This window comes from Penicillium antarcticum (genome assembly GCF_028974205.1).
Source record: "Penicillium antarcticum strain IBT 31339 chromosome Unknown utg000004l_segment0_segment0, whole genome shotgun sequence".
In the NCBI taxonomy this organism is placed as follows: Eukaryota; Fungi; Ascomycota; class Eurotiomycetes; order Eurotiales; family Aspergillaceae; genus Penicillium; species Penicillium antarcticum.
In genome coordinates, this window is record NW_026695302.1 from 969,752 (window position 1) to 983,975 (window position 14,224).

Genomic DNA, 14,224 nt, shown 5'->3' on the forward strand with positions numbered 1-14,224 from the left:
GGGAGTTGGAGAGTGGCGGGGAAGCTTCGGTATCAGGTGCCCCTTGCCTTTTCAAAGCTTTGGTGACCATTGTGATAGCTAACCAATCACAATCTTATTATGTATTTTCATCAGCGAAAAAATGCTTTGATATTGTAAGTTTACTGCTATCTACCTACTCCGACTAAACGGAATAATCTGAGCCACGTTGGCCATGCATGAACATGATCTACATAGATGTTGTGATACCTATCATAAAAAGCAGGTACTATTTGTTATTTGAACAACGCGTGCAAGTTTCGATTTGTTACATTTGTCTCAAATTTGCCCAAGAATTCCTAGTTGATCTTGATGGCCAACTTGCCGAGGTGCTTTTGAGCCCACTAAAAAACGTTGTATTAGTTAGTATATGACCAGTTTCCACAATTAATGACCAACTCACCATGTACTCATAAGCCTCCCGAGTCTGATCCAGACTGAAGACCTTCTCATCCACCACAGGGTGGATATTATTGGCCTCAATAGCACGGATCATGTCCCTCATCAGGGCCTTGCTGCCAACATAGACACCGCGAACAGTGCAAATGTGAGTTAGTGTTTCCAAGACAGTCGGCTGAGTCTTAGGGTCAACGCCTCCAAGGAAACCAATGACACTGATAATACCCTCGAGCTTCACGCACTTGAAGCTCTGCTGAAGAGTGCCGCTTCCGCCCACTTCGATAATGTGGTCCACGCCAGCTCCTTCAGGCGTCAGCTTGCGGGCAGCGTCACCCCAGTTGGGGTCGACCTTGTAATTAATAACGTGGTCGGCGCCAAGCTTCTTGAGCTTGTCGGCCTTTTCTGATGAAGAGGTAGTGGCAATGACAGTTGCACCAGCAGCTTTGGCGAACTGTACATTAAGTGTTAGCCCGGGACTCGTGAGTCTGCTGTATTTTCTTTTTTCCACCTACCTGCAGAGCAAATATACTGACACCACCAGTTCCCTGCACAAGAACGACCTGACCCGGCTTCAGGGGCTTCAAGCCATACAGAGCATTCCAGCTGGTCAGGGCTGCGCAAGAGAGAGTGCTAGCCTCAAGGGCTGTCAGATTTTTTGGTGCCTTCACGAGACCCTGCTCATTCAATACGGCGTATTCGCGTAGGATACCATCGATCGCACCACCTAGGCCAGTCTCAGCGGCGTGAGGGTCGATTTCACCATATTGGTGGCCCTGGTTGAAAAGAGTGGCCACTTGATCACCCTTCTTGAACTCAACGACCTTAGATCCCACGTCCAAAACCTCGCCGGCACCATCCGAGCCGGGAACAACTGGGAAATTGAGGGCAAATGGGTATGTGCCCTGTCACAAATAAGTGGGCGAATCTTCAACATGGTCCTTGTAGATGGATATGAAAGTATCATTACAGGCTCATACCTTCGGAATGATAGGTCACGATAATTCAGGGATGCAGCCTGAAGCTTCACTAAGACTTCATTCTCACCGACTTTCGGGACCTCCGCATCCTCATAGATAAGGCCATCGAGGTCGTGTTCCTTGTCCTGGACGACCCATTGCTTCATGGTTGCAGGAGGCATTGTCGTATGTAAAAATCCTACTTTCTCAGATGATTCAGAAACTGATTCGGGGGAGTGAGGTGAGGAGCATTCGTGAGTTTATATCATTGAGGACCTTGACGTATGCGACCTCCGGGTTCCACGTCCGGGCACTCATGACGGCAAGCTTATTAAGATTGAAAACAACCTGTTAGATGCTCTGCATGTAGCTTGAAGAATTCAATATACGTGTATTTGAGGCCCAGGCCTTTAGGTGTAAATCTGAATTTGCATCATTCTGACACTTGATGATGAACTATGAGACAGGAATGCATGTAAATGGATGAAGCAGCCGCTCTAAGTTCTGCTTAGTAAGTTCGGCCCATGTCATATGATAATTAAGGCATGTTACTGTATGCCGTGATTGGTTTGCCACAAAACATACAGCTGTGTAAACGTATGCATTCATTTCGAATACATTGAAAAAATGCCTCATTCCCCACTTTCGACTCCAATTAAACCTCAGAAGTACTTCAGCTCTTGAGATTTTTTGTTCAAAGACTTTTGATATTTGACAACAATTTTTATCTTTATCGGTAATGTTCGAAGACCCGAATTACTTCCACGTGGTTCACTCAGTGGCATAGCATATCTACTGTACTATATAAGGCTATGGGATTGGGCGGAAATGACCAACTTACATGCACAACACGAGGCTGATTCCGTGTGTTTCAAGCAATGATTACTGATCGTTAGAATGTCTTTTGACAAACCCCTGATTATCCCGTGCTTGCACCGTGCTAATGGAATGAGTACATCCACAACTCTGAAACAGAAGCTCTGTATCCATCATGCTTGTATATACTGTAGTCCATGACGCATATCGTTATACCAAGTAAAGCCACGCATTTTTAGTAATTCTTCAGTCCATTTTCACAAGAGCGTATGAGAATAGGGGGCCAATCCCTGTCTAGTGGTGGATGATCGACAAGCCAACCCCTACAGTGGCGCCTTGTTAAACGAAGACCTCGTGGACCCTGGAAAGACTTTACGTGGGCAGCTTCAAGACCATTGGGCCTCCGGTCTATTAGACAAAGGAGATGTGAGATACACATATATGTACTACATTGCGGGTTGCCTTGGGGGCGTAATAGGGTCTCTTTTATGGGGTGACCATTTTGTTTGCTATCAATGCAAGTTTCTTCTTTCTTCTCCCACTTAATATCTTATCTGCCCTATTTTTTTCTTAATTTATTGCTGCCGGGGTATCTTACTGTGTGCCTCGAAAGCGGTTGATTAGCTGTTGTCTTGACACAAAACACATTCAATCTGTGACACCGTCGATGTTTTCATCGTTTCTGGGTTTCTCACACGATGCAGTGCTCTTTGGGCAGGGCTAAATGTATATACTGCCTACTTAGGCAAGGATAGTATTCAAGACACCCGTTTTTTAAAAGAAGAAAGTTTACTTACATGACATACTGTAACCAGATCAACTGAAATGAAAAATAAATCAAATATGAAGAAACATGGGACGTGTCGCGGTCATTACAACGTTCAACTCCCGACGCGGCTCTAACAAACTTTTCCGCCGCGCGGAGTATGAACTTGCCCATTGCCACTCACACCTTGATCCCTTATCATAAACATCTTACCCTGTTGCCTTAATCATACAGACCAAGATGCTCTCATCCATAAAAGAAGGCCGAGTGACAAAGAACAAAACCAAAAAGTCATACCCTCCGACTCGACGCGTGTCCCAGAGTGAGTAAATGCATCTGCATCACATCCATCTACACAAAGTCCTCAAAACACCCATAATAAACAGATTCATCGCAACTACAACAGTGACGCGTACTGACTTATACATAGTGCAACCGCTAGTGGAGCGGACCAACGCATTAAGCATTGAAGAATTCACCAACAAATACATGCCTGTCACGACAGGTGCTCAAACCAAGGAGGATGCAACACTTGAAGTTCCCCCAAGCTTGAACCAGACAGAGGAGCTCAAATCAGCTGAGACATCCTTGGAAGTTTACTCCGCAGCCAGCATCTCAACCCCAGACCTAGAAGCCTGTCTAGACCTTATCGAACAGACATCCAGCGACGCCTACCGCGCCTCAGCCGATGGCTGGTCACGACCCAAAAAGCGCAAGGAGATGAAGTTGCCTGATATGAAGTATCTGATTTTACGCGATTCAAACGAGGATGTGAAAGCCGTGAAGTCCCCAACCAATGCAACACGCAATACACCAAAAGAGCGCAATGAGACAGCTCTCACTCCCCAGAATCAAAAACAAAACTTACTCGGCTTTTTATCATTCATGGTAACCTATGAAGACGGCAAAGAAGTAGTCTACTGCTACGAGATCCACTTATCGCCGAGGGCCCGGGGGCGCGGCGTCGGGTCGGTTCTGATGAAGCGGATGGAGGCGATTGGTCGGGCTGTCGGCTTGGAGAAGGCTATGTTGACTGTTTTCAAGTCGAACGGCGTTGCTTGTCGGTTTTATGAGAGGTTGGGTTATGGACTTGATGAGTACTCGCCCCGACCGCGGAGGTTGAGGAATGGGACTGTGAAGGAGGTCGATTATATGATTTTGTCTAAGCGGTTGCAGAATTGAAAACACATCATGTATTTTGAAGGGGTTCGTTTAATGCTATGCTGATCATTCATGGAATTGAAAGTAGAAAGAAAATATGCTGGATTCTAATGTACATTGTTCTACACCTGTCGGACTTCTGTGCCTTGCTTGCCTGGGTTGTCTTGTTCCCATTCGTCTCTGAGGGCGGCGAAGATGGTGTCTGCTAGTAGGATTGAGAGACCAAGACTCCAGACTAGAGTAATGGCGTAGAAGAAGTTGGCATTTCCGGATCCTGCATAGATCCATAGATGGTAGAAGGCAGGTCCGAGGAGGGAGGAGTATAACATTGCTGAGACTGCGAAGAAGGTATATCGCATTACTGGAAATGGTTAGCCAGGGAAACTTTACAATATAACAAAGAGTAGGATACTCACATGGGAAGAGGTGGCGGTACAACGGCAGTAAGGCGAAGAACAGAGATGCATCCGAGATACTGGGGTACGGTTTGAAAATGGCAAAGACACCAAGAAGAGAGGTGATGACGAACAAGGGCTGTCGTCGGAAACGAGCCGTGAGGCCTCCAACATAACTTGCCAAGTGAAGCCAGAATACTCCGAGGAAGAACTCTCGGAATGAATCGAACATCTCAATGAAGAAGTACCACCATAGACCGACATTGGGAGTCAAGTCCGGAACCAAAAGATGGAACCCATAGGTAGCCGAGATAAATTCCCAGAAGTTGCCAGTGATCAAGAATGAAAGACCGAGGAGGCCTGCAACACTGGCAAGGAGAAGACCGGCGTGCTGCAGGATGAAGGGAGCGATCTTAGGTGCTTGTGGGCTCTGTGTGCGTCGGTCATAGCAGACCAAAACCAGCGGAAGAAACATGAGTGCAGGGTACATAGATAGGTAGGAAGCGAATCCCAAGGCTAGCATAGCATTGACACTATTGCCCGAGACTGCATTTGAAACTGCGAAGAGAATCCCCGAGGCGGTAAAAACGCTGGTTGATCGTGCCAGACATGTCGCAATTGTAAATGGGTTAAACAAAAACCTGTTTCTCGTTTAGCGCGAGTATAAAATTGACTGCCGGACTGTAAAACGTACCATGCTGCAACAGATACTCCATTCCACCGGACATGTTTCCGAACTGCCGAATGGAATCTCGAATTGATCGATTGACCGGACTCGGAAATGGTAACCAATGCCTGCGCATTCACGAGGTCGACCAAAATGTAGAAAATTGCGGTAGGTAAAGGCCAGGTCTTTGCATCTGGAAGTAGGGCGAACAGAGGTAATAGGAGCGGTGCCTAGATCGAACCAAACGGTCAATTGAGTGAACGCAGTTGGGGTACTATAGATCCACGAACCTGGTGAAAAGTGCCCCCATCATATGGCGACACATTTCCACTGTACAGAAACAAGCCCTCTTGCACTAATGGAAATTAGTTCGACTCCGCAATAACTGGTAGTGTCACGTACATCGTTTGAAGCTATTAACAGGGGTCGAGACCTCAACTCTTCCCGTCAACAAGTCAGGCAATGAAGGAAATAGGCAAATAAGAAGCAGACGCAGCACAAAGGCTGCGCCAAAGACCATGACCTTCCTGTCTATCATGGCTGCACAGTGAAGTGTTGTTGTTCCCAGCTGTCCCTTAGAGTCGACCCTCTCCGCCTTCGTGCACGGGCCACCCGTAAGAAAAAAAAGTTATCGAGAAATTTTCTTCTTCTTATCAGCAGCCATTCGGACTTTCTGACAACCATCTCTCATTATGGCGAAAATCAAGAAGAAGGGTATGTTTCGATACCCTGGGATAATCCATTTTCACTGCTAACCTTCTTATCAGGTACCTCTGGCCAGGCCAAGAACTACATTACCAGAACTCAGGCCGTGCGCAAACTTCAGATCTCTCTCCCAGATTTCCGCCGGCTATGCATCTTCAAGGGTAAGAGCCTTTGTCCTTTGTTCATATAGATCGCAAGTCTAACCACAGTTTCCGACATCAGGTATCTACCCTCGTGAGCCCCGTAACAAGAAGAAGGCCTCCAAAACCTCAACCCCCAACACAACCTTCTATTACACCAAGGACATCCAGTATCTGCTCCACGAGCCGCTCTTGAACAAGTTCCGTGACCAGAAGTCGCTTGCGAAGAAGATTGCCCGCTCCCTGGGCCGTGGTGAAGTCAGCGATGCTGCGCGCCTCGAAAAGAACAACGCCCCGAGACTCACCCTCGACCATGTCATTAAGGAGCGTTACCCGACCTTCATCGATGCTCTCCGTGATCTCGACGACGCTCTGTCTCTTCTGTTCCTCTTCGCCACCCTTCCCTCCACAGACCATGTTCCCGCCAAGACCGTTGCGCTCTGCCAGCGTCTCTGCCACGAGTTCCAGCACTACCTGATCATGACCAACTCTCTGCGCAGATCCTTCCTTTCCATCAAGGGTATCTACTACCAGGCTACGATTCAGGGACAAGACATCATGTGGCTGGTTCCCTACCGTTTCGTTCAACGTGTCAACGGTGACGTCGACTACCGTATCATGGCCACCTTTGTCGAATTCTACACTACCCTTTTGGGCTTTGTCAACTTCCGTCTGTACTCATCAATTGGTTTGAGATATCCCCCTAAGTTCGATACCCGCAGTGACGAAAACGGTGCCGAACTTGCTGCTTTCACTCTTGAGGGACGCTCCGTCGGTGATGTCCCCAAGGCTATTGAGGCAAACAAGCCCCAGTCTACCAGCAACTCGAACAAGGAAGTCTCCGAGGAGCTCCAAGCCAAGGTTGACAAGGTGATCAAGAAGGCCGGTCTGGACCAGAACACAGATGAGAAGACAGTCGAAAACACCGAGGAACAGAACGATGCCATCGACCGCTTCGAGCCCGCCGCCCCCGAGGCCGACACTCTCCCCCAGCCCCAGATGAGCGGCAACGAGGCCGGTGCACTCTTCGCTCCTTTCGTCTTCTACATTTCCCGTGAAGCCCCCAAGGCCCCTCTCGAGTTCATCCTCCGCGCGTTCGGCTGCAAGCGCGTCGGCTGGGCCTCCGTGCTCGGCGATGGAGCCTATACTCACGATGAGACCGACCCTCGCATCACTCACCAGATCGTTGACCGACCCCAGCTCCCCCAAGAATCTCTCCCCGCCATCCCCGCTGCCGACGAGAACGCCGTTCAGAAGGTCCAGCCCGGAACCCGCATTCCCGGTCGCACCTACGTTCAGCCCCAATGGATCTGGGACTGCATCAACGATGGCAAGCTCCTCCGTGCTGACCTCTACGCCCCGGGCGCCACTCTCCCACCCCACTTGAGCCCATGGGTTAAGGCTTCTCGCGGTGCTTACGACCCGCGCGCCACCCTGGCCGAGCAGGAAGAGGAGGATGAAGCCGAGATCGCTGCCGATGCTTCGGCCAGCGACGAGGAGATGGAGGACGAGGCCGCTGTTGAGGAGAAACCCGCCGAGGAATCCGAGGAAGAGTCCGTCGATGGTGGCATGGATGTCGCCGGCACCGACGATGACGAGAGCGAGGAGGAATCCGACGAGGAGGTCGAGGACTTCGGTGGCTTTGATGAGGAGGCCGCTTCCGAGTCCGAGGATGACGATGAGGCTGCCCGCACCCAGCACCAGAAGGAGCTCGAGGCTGAGGCTGCTGGTCTTCCCTTCTCCTCTGCCGGCGGTGCCGACGAGGCTTCTAAGAAGAAGGCTTCCAAATCCAAGAAGCTTGCTGCTAAGAAGAAGGGCGAGGATGAGGAGCTTGAGAGACAGAAGATGATGATGAGCCGGAAGAAGCGCAAGCTTCTCGAAAAAATGATGTATTCGAACAAGAAGACTGCTGATGAGTCGGCTAAGCTTCGTTCGAAGCGTCGCAAGCTCGAGAAGGGCGAGAAGGCCGATAAGAAATAAATGTCTTGACTCGACCTTTGTGCATGTTAGATAGTGCTTTGCAGGGCGTTTGTGGTTTGGATCCCATGTATAGGCACCTCAAAAATTTGTGATTGAAGTTTAATGCCATTGAGGGATTATATCCCACTTATATGTATAGCTTTGTTCTTTCAAACCTGTACATCGTCAAACTAAAGCTCCTGCAGCATATTGCATAGTAACGAAGCCAATCCCCGCGTCCATGGGAAATAACTCCAACACTAGAGGCTTATGACTCAGCCTTCGGCTCACATCCGAGCCCAACAACCTATATATTCGATAGCAATTGTCTCTTCATGTTGTCAAGACTGTTGTTACTAACAAACAAACCATCCATTATCCAAATTAGTCAATAATTGATTAACAGAACATACCACGGAAGTACCAGCCAAGCACCAACCATGACAACCATCAACTCCGAAGTCGGGTGGATAGGTATGTCGACAAGAGAACTCTCAATAAGATCAGTTGCCTGATAGCTTTCAGGTCTCGGAAGTATGGGTCTAGCAATGGCCCAGAACGTCCACAACTTCCTCAAAAGCGAGAAGAAACCAGCCTTGAGATTTTGGAATCGGACACCATCTCGCGGCGATCCACTGTTGGCACTTGGAGCTGTCTCTTGCGTGGATATTGTTTTGCTTGTTGGGCGATGTGATCTTGTTTTTATATCTGTGAGTTCGCTTCAAATTGTGAATACCTTGAGACGGTCTATTCGGCTCTCCTTAAATCGACACTTGGTTGCTGATAGTATGTGCAAAGACCAGTGATGACGCGGCGCTAGTCTCTATCATTGACCAGATTCTCGCTGTGGAAAATATCGATGGCAAGGTATTCGTGGATACAACTACCGTACATCCAAATACTTCCAAAGCGACAGGCGATAGGCTAACGCAACGGAATGCTTCTTTCATCGCTGGTTAGTGACAATCATTGCTTGGTAACCTACAAATATTAACAAGTGACTTCAGCACCGGTATTCGGAGCTACCCCAGCTGCACAGGCAGGTCAAGTCCTAATGGCAATGGCCGGACCTAGCAGCGCCATTGAAATAGCCTTACCATTTGGTAAAGACGTCATTGCTCGCGAGGTCATGGTTGTATCAGATCAGCCCGAGAAAGCTACTCTTCTCAAGGCATTGGGGTAAGAAAGTTCAACGTCAAACGAGTTCGGTGTTAGGTGGCTGAATCGCTAATACGACGCAGTAATTTCATCGTCGCAGGAACAATGGAGATAGTCGGCGAAGCACACGTCCTCGCTGAAAAGAGCAATCTCGGCAGCGGGACATTAGAAAAGTTACTCCAGTTGAATTTCGGAAATTTGGCGTATTCTGATTCAACGCGCATGACGCAGGGGGTGTATATGCCTGGAGAAGGTAAGGCCCACACGCACATATAGTGAGATCTTGTAATTTCTAATCAAGTGATTTAGGTGAATCACCATGGTCAAATTTGAACCTGGGTATCAAAGATGTACAACATGGTATTAGTTGTGCCCGAGACGCAGGAATGAGGTTGAAAGTTGCGGAAGTGGCACTGGAGCATATGCTTCGAGCTAAGGAATTCTCGGATTCTAATGGGGGTCGGCCTTTGGATTCGTCATCTGGATATGGTATCATTCGTCAAGATGCGGGTCTTGAATTTGAGAATGAGTTTGTGAAGAATCGGGATGAGAAGGGGAGGAGGAATAGTTTCTAGGTTTGCCAGAGCGGATACTAATTTATTTAAAAGTCGTGGATCCTGTAGACATCTACAACACATAAACTAATAACATGACATCTAGAAACTAGAGGCCTAGCAAGCATGGTTCATAATCAAGCCCTGGTGCTCATGCTCAGCTCTACAAGCTCGGCGATAGATGTGGCTCTCGCCTTGGAATACCAGTATAGGAATAGCCACCACTGCAGTGCTCCATAAAACAGATATCAAGATATCAAAGAGAAATTGTATTCATGACTGGACACTCATCGTGCCATTGATTTCTTCTAGGACAGACGCGCGGTCGATCCTACCTAATCCAGAAATGTAGTCCGATTAAGCTCGGACATAAGCTTTAGGATGCCGTGGTGCTGGAAAAGTCACTCTGTGCATACTCCGTCCGGAATGAGACTATTTATCAGGGCCATCTCCATAATCATGATCTTCTGCTCAGCAGCCCTCTTCTACGTGAAATATCCGTACAAACATCAGGAATCACCACCCGGCAAAATGATTTTCCGCCTACATATCGTCCGACATGCAGAGGGAACTCACAACCCTGGCCATGATACGACTATTCTGGATCCGCCATTGACTGAGAGAGGAATTAAGCAGTCTCTGGAGCTATCACAGGACTTCAAATTCAACGATAGTGTCGGCCTGGTGTTGGCATCTCCACTACGGCGGACTCTTCAAACAGCGTACATCGGCTTCCAACAAACACTTGATCAAAGATTTTACCCCAATGTGCCACAAGCAGGCGTTCAAAATGGTGCAAATCTCGTTCTCGAGCCTGATGTGCAGGCACATTCTTCTCGACCATGTGACACTGGTTCGGACATTTCGCTCTTACAGTCCGAGTATCAAGATGTTCCCTGGGACATCCTTGACTTGAATCCTATATTCCCGAGAAAGGAAGGACTATATGCATCCGATCTGGAGACACTGAAACAGCGTGGATGGAGGATTCAGCGTCGTTTGCATGAATTGTTCAAGGAATTGGCGAATACTGCTCGCCCAGATATTGTTGTTGTTACACATGGTGGATTCATGCAACATATTACTGGAGATGATAAGTTGGGTGTTGGGCCCGCAAAGGCTAGAAGCTTTATGGTATCGTTTGATCAAGATTCTAGACTTATCATTGAACATTCATTGTCTGAGTAAAATATGCATGCCCAAGTATCTTTGTGTGATTGGCTGTGAGCAAACGGGCAAAATAATATGAATACCTATATTTGGAAATTCAATTTAAAAGAGTCTTGGAGAGCCTTAGGAGAGCACATAGTGGTAGTTAAAGCAGTATAAACCTGTTACCAGGTACAAATGAAGCTATAACGACTCCCTTTTAATCAAGCCGGTAGTTGCGGCAAGTGAATAGATAGCTATAGATGTCCCACACTGGGTTATCAGTAGGAATTTATAAAATGCACCCAAGTCAAGTGGAAGGGAAATTGTCGAGGATGGGTACAGTATATCTACGTGGGGCAAAATGATTCTGTCTATAATATAGACAGCTTTTATATCGCACATAGACTTTCTGGCGCGCGGAACTATACAAGTATTCAGAAACAACGTTCTTTGTAACCGTATTATTCCCGGGCTAATACCATCATCAAGCAGAATTAATAGAGAAACTGGATTTTTCTCGGGTCTGATCAAACTTCGAATCTATACATCTTTATGGATATATTAGTGGGCAGCTTGACTGATGTGAAAGCAAGTGCGCATTGACCAATGGAAAGGTAACAAGACAACATGACTAATAGTCGCAACATCGTGGAATAGAAGTAATCTGCCGTGAACTGTTTAGTTGATTGTGGGAGTATATCGGCATGTGATGTTTTCGTGGTCTTCGGGAACGCCTCTCTGGAGGTAACGTGCTAGCCCGTGGCGAGGCTTTGTTTTCGTCGGCCGTATCTGGCCATGAAATTTTCGTGTCTTCCTCACCCTCATCATCAGGTGCAACTATTACAGGGGAATCCTGGAGCTGGTCAACCTAGAGCGAACCCCTTGGATACCTGCCAGCAATCCGATGGGCAGTCTGTCATCACTAGGCCTGCGCTATAGTATCTTCTATAAAGCTGATGATCCGTGTTGATGTTCCTTTAGGACGGCCCATCACGGAAGCCAAATTAAGCACGATCCATGGGACTAATGACATTCCATATCAGTAGCGCTCCATAATGAACTGGGTCTTTAGCGAGTCCTGTGCAAGAAACCAGCCATTGCTCTGCAAGAAGTTAACTAAGTTACGCTGCTCAATCAAGGCCGTCGTACGGCTCTTCGTCTTGAACGAAGCCTCGACGACGTACTCGGATCCGGTACCCGCCAAGTTCATGAGGGGCCAGACTTCGATGTATAGCTGTATTCCGTTCCATGAGCCAATGGAGCGCGTAAAGAGAACCGGGCCAAAAATGCGTGATGCTGCTAACAAACTGGTGCCCCATTTGTTAGACCTCCAGTTGTCGAACTTGTCCGGCGCTTGATCGATCAGCATTTTCTGCGAGTTGCTCGTCCCCGGCAAGTCCGTCCCGCTACTCCCTTGATCCGCTATGGTTTTCTTCCGGCTAATAGACAGTGTTTGCTTCTGGTAGCCCCACTCGACTTGCGCATCGTATTTTGCGTTGTCAGCGGTGAAACCATCGCTATTCGCCGCAGTGAGGCTAGCATCAATATCACCGTCCGTGATAGCATACCGCTTCTTATATGTTAACTCGAAGAGGCTTTTGTTTTCGGTCTTGCGAATACGGGTGCTCCAGTCAGCGGTATAGAGCTCTTTAGAGCTCGTGTCGAGGAACTGGACATTTATCTTCGTGACGGTTGGGGGCATCTCGAAGGCAGAGAGTACCGTGTCCGTTAGTTCGTATAGAGGACTAAGGACCGCGGCTGAGTTTAGTAGGAGTCTGACCTCGTAGTCGGGGGTCATATTTGGCACTGCCTGTGTTGGAGAGACGATGGCAGCGGTCATAACGAAGGAGTATCTTAGGGGGGGAGATTTCAAGTAGCTAGAAACTCACGGTTAGACTTATATAAATCAACTAGAGGGATAGAGGACCCATTCTTACCTAAGTAGGCCACAGAAGTGCTGTAATAGTAGTTATTAGAAGAAAGTATAGGGGTAGCCAGGTATATATCATTTAAATCCTAGTTGTTGAGAACCAGCGTTTCGTATGTCTAATACCTAAGATATTCCGTTTCTAGCAAATATCAAGTGATAGAACCCTATTTACGAAAACAGATCATGGTTACCTAGATATTGAATAATCGCCGATACTCTCGGCCTAATGGCCCGGACTTTATGCCACCTAGTAGTATTCGGGCAACACTAGAACGCATAGTGTTTAGGTAGAGCATATAGCCATATAGTCATAAAAGATATCATTATGATTCTGTCTAAAAAAAAAAGTGAGTAGGCGCTACAGATTATAATCAGGAGGCCGAGTTATATCTAGTACGATTGAACTAGCTCGCGCAAATAACAGCAAGAGGTTTGGCCATTGGGATCTAGGTATTAGGATTGTCTAATTTACACAACTCAGGCATTCCTTATATAATTTCTATGCCAAGAATGAAATATAGCTAAAGTTTTATTCAACGCCATGGATCTTCCTACGCAGACCCCGCTTATTATCCGCAAACGGCGCCCATCCTACCGGGCGGGGCCTAGACTATAGAACTTACCAGAGACTCGAACATAATAGGTAACCATGATAAGTGTAGATCCTACACAACTAAGGGAAGGAAAAGGAAACTTTCAACACTTAGCACGTATCATCACGAGTCTAATCGTAATAGTCTAGGCCGATCTAAGGGCAGTTCTTTTGACCTTTTAATTAAATGACTGAATATGGGTAACTTCAAGATTCATTTTAAGTTTTCAAGTATAACACAAAATATACACAGATTGTCTTCGTAAATCTATAGGCTCTAGAATTTAATCAACTCCGTAATACTATTTATTACCCTAAGTAGATTTACAATTTCACTTTGATTGATTGCGTATAGATTGTCCATGCCTAGTGATCAACAGATATAAGGATCCGGACGCCCCCAATATCTATGAAAACTTCCTCTTTCGCCCTAGAAACCCCGTCCTATAAGGCTATAGTCTGGACCACGAAATGCCCTAATTGATACAAATCCAAACAATCTCAATCCCTTCTTGACGGAGCCAGCAATGTCTGACAATACGAAAACTTTTAAAACATCTCCATATGGGGAGCGTGAGGGTCGACATCCTTCTATGCAAGACTTGAAGAATCGACTCACCACAGATGTCAGAGCGAAACTTGCTGATACCACTGCTGCGTGTCCTGGTACCGCTTATGTGGATTATGATGGCATAATTCGAGACGTGTCGAAACATGGGAAGCTGTATCAAGACGCAGAAAATGAAGAAATCATCATCGGCCCTGATGGTTCTGATACCAATACATCTCGTTGGAAAGGCTGGACCACTGCTCATGTCAAAACCACTTTCCACTTTGAGGATATTGTTGAGTAATC

At 47.2% G+C, this 14,224-nt stretch overlaps 8 protein-coding genes across 8 annotated transcripts; 5 read left to right on the top strand and 3 right to left on the bottom strand.

Annotated features, from left to right (window-relative positions):
- Positions 1-317: 317 nt before the first annotated feature.
- N7508_004340 (zinc-dependent alcohol dehydrogenase family protein) lies at positions 318-1,555 on the bottom strand (the record flags this gene model as incomplete). The annotated part of the gene is made up of 4 exons (XM_058462406.1): positions 318-362; positions 422-868; positions 930-1,319; positions 1,385-1,555. The coding sequence occupies 4 exons, from the start codon at positions 1,553-1,555 to the stop codon at positions 318-320; spliced, it is 1,053 nt and encodes a 350-aa protein (XP_058321031.1).
- A 1,640-nt stretch (positions 1,556-3,195) lies between these two features.
- Positions 3,196-4,137, top strand: N7508_004341 (N-terminal L-serine N(alpha)-acetyltransferase NAT4; the record flags this gene model as incomplete). The annotated part of the gene is made up of 2 exons (XM_058462407.1): positions 3,196-3,277; positions 3,386-4,137. 2 exons carry the CDS (start codon positions 3,196-3,198, stop codon positions 4,135-4,137), a joined length of 834 nt encoding a protein of 277 aa, XP_058321032.1.
- A 101-nt stretch (positions 4,138-4,238) lies between these two features.
- On the bottom strand, positions 4,239-5,746 carry N7508_004342 (GPI-anchored transamidase subunit GAB1; the record flags this gene model as incomplete). The annotated part of the gene is made up of 5 exons (XM_058462408.1): positions 4,239-4,477; positions 4,533-5,152; positions 5,206-5,408; positions 5,469-5,533; positions 5,581-5,746. 5 exons carry the CDS (start codon positions 5,744-5,746, stop codon positions 4,239-4,241), a joined length of 1,293 nt encoding a protein of 430 aa, XP_058321033.1.
- A 98-nt stretch (positions 5,747-5,844) lies between these two features.
- Positions 5,845-8,003, top strand: nop7 (mRNA-binding ribosome synthesis protein NOP7; the record flags this gene model as incomplete). Its single annotated transcript, XM_058462409.1, has 3 exons — positions 5,845-5,892; positions 5,946-6,044; positions 6,106-8,003. Exons 1-3 carry the CDS (start codon positions 5,871-5,873, stop codon positions 8,001-8,003), a joined length of 2,019 nt encoding a protein of 672 aa, XP_058321034.1. The 5' UTR covers positions 5,845-5,870.
- A 419-nt stretch (positions 8,004-8,422) lies between these two features.
- N7508_004344 (NAD(P)-dependent oxidoreductase) lies at positions 8,423-9,715 on the top strand (the record flags this gene model as incomplete). Its single annotated transcript, XM_058462410.1, has 6 exons — positions 8,423-8,456; positions 8,508-8,692; positions 8,781-8,937; positions 8,990-9,161; positions 9,224-9,393; positions 9,450-9,715. The coding sequence occupies 6 exons, from the start codon at positions 8,423-8,425 to the stop codon at positions 9,713-9,715; spliced, it is 984 nt and encodes a 327-aa protein (XP_058321035.1).
- A 438-nt stretch (positions 9,716-10,153) lies between these two features.
- N7508_004345 (uncharacterized protein) lies at positions 10,154-10,882 on the top strand (the record flags this gene model as incomplete). Its single annotated transcript, XM_058462411.1, has 1 exon — positions 10,154-10,882. One exon carries the CDS (start codon positions 10,154-10,156, stop codon positions 10,880-10,882), a length of 729 nt encoding a protein of 242 aa, XP_058321036.1.
- A 1,003-nt stretch (positions 10,883-11,885) lies between these two features.
- N7508_004346 (uncharacterized protein) lies at positions 11,886-12,686 on the bottom strand (the record flags this gene model as incomplete). The annotated part of the gene is made up of 1 exon (XM_058462412.1): positions 11,886-12,686. The coding sequence occupies one exon, from the start codon at positions 12,684-12,686 to the stop codon at positions 11,886-11,888; it is 801 nt and encodes a 266-aa protein (XP_058321037.1).
- Positions 12,687-13,895: 1,209 nt separating this feature from the next.
- On the top strand, positions 13,896-14,222 carry N7508_004347 (uncharacterized protein; the record flags this gene model as incomplete). Its single annotated transcript, XM_058462413.1, has 1 exon — positions 13,896-14,222. One exon carries the CDS (start codon positions 13,896-13,898, stop codon positions 14,220-14,222), a length of 327 nt encoding a protein of 108 aa, XP_058321038.1.
- Positions 14,223-14,224: the final 2 nt, after the last annotated feature.